The following is a 7,006-nucleotide window of genomic DNA, read 5'->3' as shown; positions in this document are numbered from 1 at the left end:
CTATTTTCAACTACTAGTTTTCCACTACAGGGGTGTACATCGCGATCGCGGAGAATTGGTCGCGATCGCGATCGCGAAGAGTAAAATGGAAAAATTGGACCTGTGAATCACGTTCGCGGAGGAAGCTTCACGTTCGCGAAGAAGAAATCCTGCTGTCACTAAGATGCCTTCGGAAGCCTATATCTTGAAATCTATAAGGAATTTGGAGATGATCTATATACGAAAGTTGTGGCCCTTTGTTTCTAGTTTTCAAAAAATTAAACCGTTTGTTATTTGGAGTTATGAACAAAAGTTTATGGCTGATATACTACAGGCTATCTGAGAAGAGTTTGGGAAGGATTAATGGAAATTTATTCGTCATGATCGCGGGGAAAAGGCCGCGATCATATTGGGTAAAAATTATACTGGATAATTTTGGAATCGCGAACGCGACATTGGTGACCGCAATCGTGAAAGGGACCTCTAGAGCAATGTATAAAGTACTCTATTTCAAAGATCTTGGTCATTTTATCATATTTTGAGCTATGAAGCTCTGATTTGGCCGATTTTCACCACATGGATTGGGGTAATTATTATTTACTCGATGTTGATTATATTTCATGAATATATCTTCAATATTGGTATTTAGATTATGAAACTTAAAGAGAAATTGGAGATTTTTGTCTATGCTTTCCTAAAGTAAATTTTTGAGTTAACATTGATTCGGAGTTAGATTTGACTAAAATTAGTATGGTTGTACTCGTAATTGAATGGGTTGTCGGATTATGGTTGACTTTGAGTAATTGATTAAAGATTCAACCTTTATCGATAGGGTTTATCTCCTATGGCATTATTTGATATTTTTGAGTTGCTTTTGGATAGCTTCGAACTGTTCGGATGTTGATACGCGTGGGATGGCATTTCTAGAGGGTCTCGGTATTTGTTTTGGCTTTTTTGAGATAAGTATCTTATCTAAACTTGGTTAAGGCACTAGTTGCCTGAATTATTTGTGATAGCTACATGCTATGGGTTCACATATGTGTGGGGTTGAGCCCATGTGTGAGCACGAGGTATTTATCCATGCCCGGAGTAGTGCTTAGTCTATGATATGCCTAGAGTTGACTATTAAGCTTTAAGCTATAATGTTTCTCATATCTCTATCATTCTTGTGAACTATTTGATCCATGATTGAGATGACGAAGAGGCTAATTCCCTGAATAAACTTGGTAATTGCTATTTTTATGATAAAATTACCGATGTGAGCTATGATTGCACATTTTGCACATGCCTACACTATAGCATGTTATTATACCAGTCGAGAAGCATGAAATATGATAATTATTCATCATATACATGTGCTCTTGTATACTTGCTTCTGTGTGATATGATTTGGATCGGATGCATGTGACCACGCCGGGCGGATTGTGTTGTTATGCCTGTGACCATACCGGTTGGATTGTATTGTTATGCCTGTGACCATGCTGGGCAATTGTATTGTTATGCCTAGGACTATACCGGGTGGATTGTGTTGTTATGCTTGTGACCACGTCAGATGGATTGTATTGATATGTTGTGACCACGTCGGGCGGATTATGATATTGATCATGTGAACATGCCGGGCTGGTAGCATGTTGGATTGGTCATTCTTGCATGTGGATAAGGATCCATCCCTCTATTTTCATCCTCCCATGTTTCTCTCTTGATGGTGCACACGCGGATTGTGAGAGACCAATGGGTTTTTGGTTCATGTGAGCTCTGGGAGATCTAGTTACTATTATTGAATCGGGTTGCACGCCACAACATGCCTTATTGGCTTATGGTTATTGGATCGGGTTGCACGCCGCAACAAAATGATAGTTGGTCATTGTATTTCATCTTTACTTGCAATCTCCTTGACTTTTTACCTGGTTTACTTGCATATCTTCTTTATATACTAGATTGTTAACTGAGTAGAACATTTTAAATAAATAATTGTGAGCATCAAAGTGGTTTTTACCTAAAATTTTCCTGATTTGATCACATATCTGTTCTATACTTGTTGAAATTATGAACTGTAAAAGTGTTAGTGAGTATCATTTATGGTTCTTGCTCCTTTTACCTCGCGAGGTTAGTTAGGATACTTATTGAGTACATGGGGTCAGCTGTACTCATACTACACTTCTGCACTTTGCGTGCAGATCTTGGAACTGGTTGTGCATGGCGAGACCTGACATTGAAGATTTACCTGTATTCTAGTTATAGCTATCACCTTTCCTTTGTAGCTTTAGATTCAAGTTCTGTTCATGTGCATTCCAAACAGATATTGTAATTGTTTTATTTCATTTTGTAAATCTAAGTCTTAGTGGATCATCACTTGTACTACCAGTCCTTGGGTTGTTGTATAAAAGTTCAATTATTTCATCATTTATCTCATTAATCTCATTTGGAATATGCTGACTATTAATTGGCTTACCTAGCAGGTTGAGTCAGGTGTTATCATAACTAGTGGATTTTGGGTCGTGAAAGATTTGACCCCGACTCGCGTTGGGTTTTATAATTGCAATGACCATTTCATATTCCTTAATTGAGTGTGAATCGAACGTGATCAATTTTTGGTGCTGTTGCCGGGGAGTTTACGGTGTTAGCTATATACTTTAGTTTGTTTCTTGAAGTATCTTCTTTTACTTTCGTGATTCTAATTTGTTGAAGCAATTGTAGGTTTCAAATGGCGAACAAAGAACTTGGAAACTTGCCATTGGGATAGGCGGATGGTGAAGATGAGCAACTTGATAAAATGCCTCAAGCTCCACAACAAAACCACCCAGGGCGTAGGCAACAAGTCAATGTGTCTCTACCTCCCCTATAACAAGCGGCACAACATCGAATTTTGACCAATGAAGGTTATGCAAGTGCCATAGTCCCCCTTGCATTGGGGCGGGAAACTTTCAAATTATCAATGTGATGCTTACTTTGCTCGAGTAACGAGGTTATTTCACGGGGGCGCCGAGTCAAAATGATTACAAGGATTTGAAAGGTTTTGAGGATACGTGTTGGGGCAGCAAACAAACAAATATTTCGGAAGATGCTTTGTGGTTAAGGCTCTTTCCCTTATCACTAAGGGGTAAGGCTTTGGATTGGTTGGAATGGTTGCCTAATCATTCTATTCTTACTTGGGATGAATTGGCGGCGAAATTTTTTCAAAGTTCTTCTCTCCCGGGTACATGGCTACTCTACGGGATGAAATATTGGTCTTCAAGCAAGAGCCCAATGAACCGTTGTATGAAATTTGGGAGCAATATCGGAAAATGGTGAAGGAGTGCCCAAACAATTATATGACCAACAACATGATCCAACAAACTTTTTACCGTGGTACTAATACTACAAATCAATGTATGGTCAATCAATTGGCCGAAGGAAATTTTATGACAATACTTTATGAAGAGGCAAGTGGGATTCTTGATGAGATGGCGGAAACTTCTTTGGCTTGGCGATATCGAGCTAATGTTCCCCAAGGTGATCCCAACATGATCCATCTTCATAAAGAGTTGCAAGACCATGGGCAAGCTATTTCTGAATTGATCACAACCATGAATCAACTTGCTAAGGCTCAACTTAATCAAACCCATGCTCCTAAGAAAGTTCATACTATGGAGGGAGTGAATATCTTGGCCAACTAGAAGAGGACTGAAGGTCCACAATTTCAATCCTACGTGGAGAATTATGCATAAGATGATGGTAGCTATGACCAAGATGATTCATACAAGAGAAAGAAGAAAAGGCATAATTTGTGAACAATTACCAAGGGCAACTAAGCAATTTTCAAGGCTCCAATTAAAATCAATGGCGTTCTTAAAAGAACCAAGGCAATTGGGGTTCTAACAATCAAGGAGATTAGCATAACAACAACAATAACCAAAGGAATTAAGAAGGAAACAATCAAGGAAATTGGGGGAACAATAATATTCATGCAAATCGAGGTTTGGATTTTCAAAGGCCCCCAATGTACCAACAACCGAGCAACCCACCTCCTTATCCTTCCCATGGTTCAAGTTTTTCAAACAACAAAATAGTCCGTATTGAGAACATGTTCTAGTAAATGGGAGAAAAGAGTACGGATTCGGATGTGCATTACCAAGTGACATAGTTGTGAACCTAAAGGGTAACAATACGGGGCATGCTATGGCGGTCACCACAAAAAGTGGAAGAGGCGGGAATGCACCCACCTCAAATGGAAAGTAGCTTGTAGATGATGATCAAGTGATCCGAGAGCACCAAATGATGTTCAAGTATATGATGATATTCGAATTGATATTGATGATAGTGTGGAGGAGACCCAAGAAGAGGTGAACCCATCTAGGGAATACATTATTGACATATTGGAACTGGTAGTGCGAAAGGCTAAGGCACCTTTGGCAAAGCCTCCACCTCCTTATCCTGAAAGTCTTGCTAAGAAAAATGGTGAGAATCGATTCATGAAGTTTATTCAAATGATTAAGGATCTCTCTATCAACGTGTCATTGGTAGAGATCTTGTGACCAAGAAGAGGTCGATGAATTTTGAAACTATCAAAGTCACTCATCAAGTGAGTGCAATTGTTATTCCATGGCTCCTAAGTTGGAGGATCCCGGTGCTTTTACAATTCCATGTACTATTAAAAGTGCCAATTTTGTTAAAGCTCTTTGTGATATTGGGGCGAGTATCAATTCGATGCCTTTGGATTGTGCAATGAGCCGATGACTTTTCAACGGTGTATGATGGCTATCTTAACGAACATGGTGGAAGAATACTTTGAGGTATCTTCATTGATGACTTTTTGGTGGTAGTAGATTCTTTTGATGATTGTATTACTAATTTTGGACAAAGTGTTGGCTAGATGTGAGGAAATGCATTTGGTACTCAATTGGGAGAAATGTCATTTCATGATTGAGGAAAGAATTGTCCTTAGTGATTAGATTTCAAAGAATAGTATTGAAGTGGACAAGGCAAAGATTGAAGTTGTTTCTAAACTTTCAAACCCCCCCCCCACCCCCTCCGTGGAGGGTGTACGAAGTTTCTTAGGCCATGCAGGTTTCTATAGGCGTTTTATCAAAGATTTTTCTAAAGTGATGAACCTTTAATGCGAACTCCTTGAAAAGGATGCCAAGTTCCATTTCAATTATGATTATGAGATCTTTTGAACAGTCGAAGCTCAAGTTGACAACTACTCCTATCATTACATCTCCAAATTGGAGTTTGCCGTTCGAGCTCATGTGTGATGCAAGTGATGTAGCGGTTGGGGCTATTTTGGGTCAACGTATCAACAAAGTTTTTCATTTGATTTACTTTGCTAGTAAGACCATGAATAATGCCCAGGTCAATTATACTATCATGGAGAAAGAGCTCCTTGCTATTGTGTTTCTATTGAGAAGTTCCACCCGTACTTGATGGGTGCCAAAGTTATTGTCCACACAGATCATGCGGCACTTCGCTATCTTATGAGCGAAAAGGAATCTAAAGCTCGGTTGATGAGATGGGTTCTTTTGTTGCAAGAGTTTAATATTGACATCTAAGACAAGAAGGGAAGTGAAAATCAAGTGGCAGGCCACTTATCTCATTTGGAGGAGGAGGGGAGGCCACATGATGGCCTTGAAATCAATGAGACTTTCCCCGATGAGCAACTTTTGGTACTTTCAATGAAAGAGGTACCATGGTTCGCGGATTTGACAAATTTTCTTGTGAGTGGTATCATTCTGGACGATTTCTCTTAAAACCAAAGAAAGAAGATCAAGAGAAATTGTCAAGATATTATTGGGATGAACCATACCTTTTTCGGCTTTACGGGGATGGGGTGATTAGAAGGTGTGTGCCAGACGAAGAGAAAGGTGATATTTTTTAAGCTTGTCATTCTTCTCCATATGGTGGTCATCATGGTGGAGCATGAATGACGGCTAAAGTCCTAAGTTGTAGTTTTTATTGGCCTGCACTCTACAAAGATACAAATGATTTGGTGAAAAGATGTTATGAATGTCAACGGGCCAGAGGAATTTCATGAAACATGAGATTCCACTTACAACCATCTTGGAGATTGATATATTTGATGTTTGGGGTGTTGAATTTTGGGCCCTTTTGCGAGTTCTTGCTGAAACACCTACATTTTGGTCACAGTGGATTACGTGTCTAAATGGATTGAAGTCGTTGCTTTACCCAATAATGAGGCTAGAAGTGCGGTGGCTTTCTTGAAGAGGAACAGTTTTACAAGGTTTGGGACTCCGCGAGCAATCATAAGTAACGGAGGGTCACATTTTTTGCAACAAAGTTTTTTATACTTTACTTGGCAAGTATGGTGTCACTAACAAAGTGACAACTCCCTATCACCCAAAGCTAGTGGTCAAGTGGAAGTCTCCAGCGGGGAGATAAAGAGTATTCTATCTAAGATGGTGAATGCAAATCCGATAGATTGGTCTAAGAAGCTTGATGATGCTCTATGGGCATAGAACGACTTACAAAACACCGATCAAAATGTCCTCTTACCGGTTGGTATTCGGAAAAGCTTGTCATCTTTCGGTGGAACTAGAGCACAAGGAAATGTGGGTCTTGAAGAAATTGAATCTTGATTGGGATGTCGCCGCTAAATATGGAGTTGCACACTTGAATGAATTGGATGAATTCTGTTACCATGCATATGAAAGTTCATTGTTGTACAAAGAGAAGATGCAATATCTTCATGACAAGTATATTTGGAACAAGGAGTTCAAGGCCGGTGATCTAGTGTTGTTGTTCAACTCAAGATTGAGAATGTTTGAGAAGCTCAGGTCAAAGTGGAGTGATCTATTTGAAATTGTTGGTGTAACACCTTTTGGTGCCTTGAACTTGAAGAATAAGAAAAATGAAATATTTCGAGTAAATAGTCACCGGGTGAGTCACTATTTGGGGAAAGTTGGTGATAGCCATGTAGTGCCGGTTATTTACTTCATTTGAAGATACTATGACATTGCGTCGTGACACGACGTTAAATAAGGCGCTTCTTGGGAGGCAACCCAAGTTCTTTTCCTTTTTCTCTTTTTGTTAG

General features: G+C 39.4%; 1 protein-coding gene across 1 annotated transcript; it reads left to right on the top strand.

Moving 5' to 3' along the window:
* On the top strand, window positions 4,138–5,382 carry LOC109230356. Its single transcript, XM_019395861.1, has 3 exons — window positions 4,138–4,193; window positions 4,280–4,478; window positions 5,140–5,382. Exons 1-3 carry the CDS (start codon window positions 4,138–4,140, stop codon window positions 5,380–5,382), a joined length of 498 nt encoding a protein of 165 aa, XP_019251406.1.

This window comes from Nicotiana attenuata, chromosome 7 (genome assembly GCF_001879085.1).
Source record: "Nicotiana attenuata strain UT chromosome 7, NIATTr2, whole genome shotgun sequence".
In the NCBI taxonomy this organism is placed as follows: Eukaryota; Viridiplantae; Streptophyta; class Magnoliopsida; order Solanales; family Solanaceae; genus Nicotiana; species Nicotiana attenuata.
The sequence above is the reverse complement of the archived record's forward strand: the minus strand, read 5'-3'. Positions and strand labels throughout refer to the sequence as shown.

Coding starts and splice junctions, on each gene's coding strand:
- LOC109230356 (XM_019395861.1), top strand. CDS start 4,138: ATGGCGGTCACCACAAAAAGTGGAAGAGGCGGGAATGCACCCACCTCA. Junction 4,194..4,279: donor GCACCCACCTCAAATGGAAA/GTAGCTTGTAGA, acceptor TATTGATGATAG/TGTGGAGGAGACCCAAGAAG. Junction 4,479..5,139: donor TCTCTATCAACGTGTCATTG/GTAGAGATCTTG, acceptor TCTTTTGAACAG/TCGAAGCTCAAGTTGACAAC.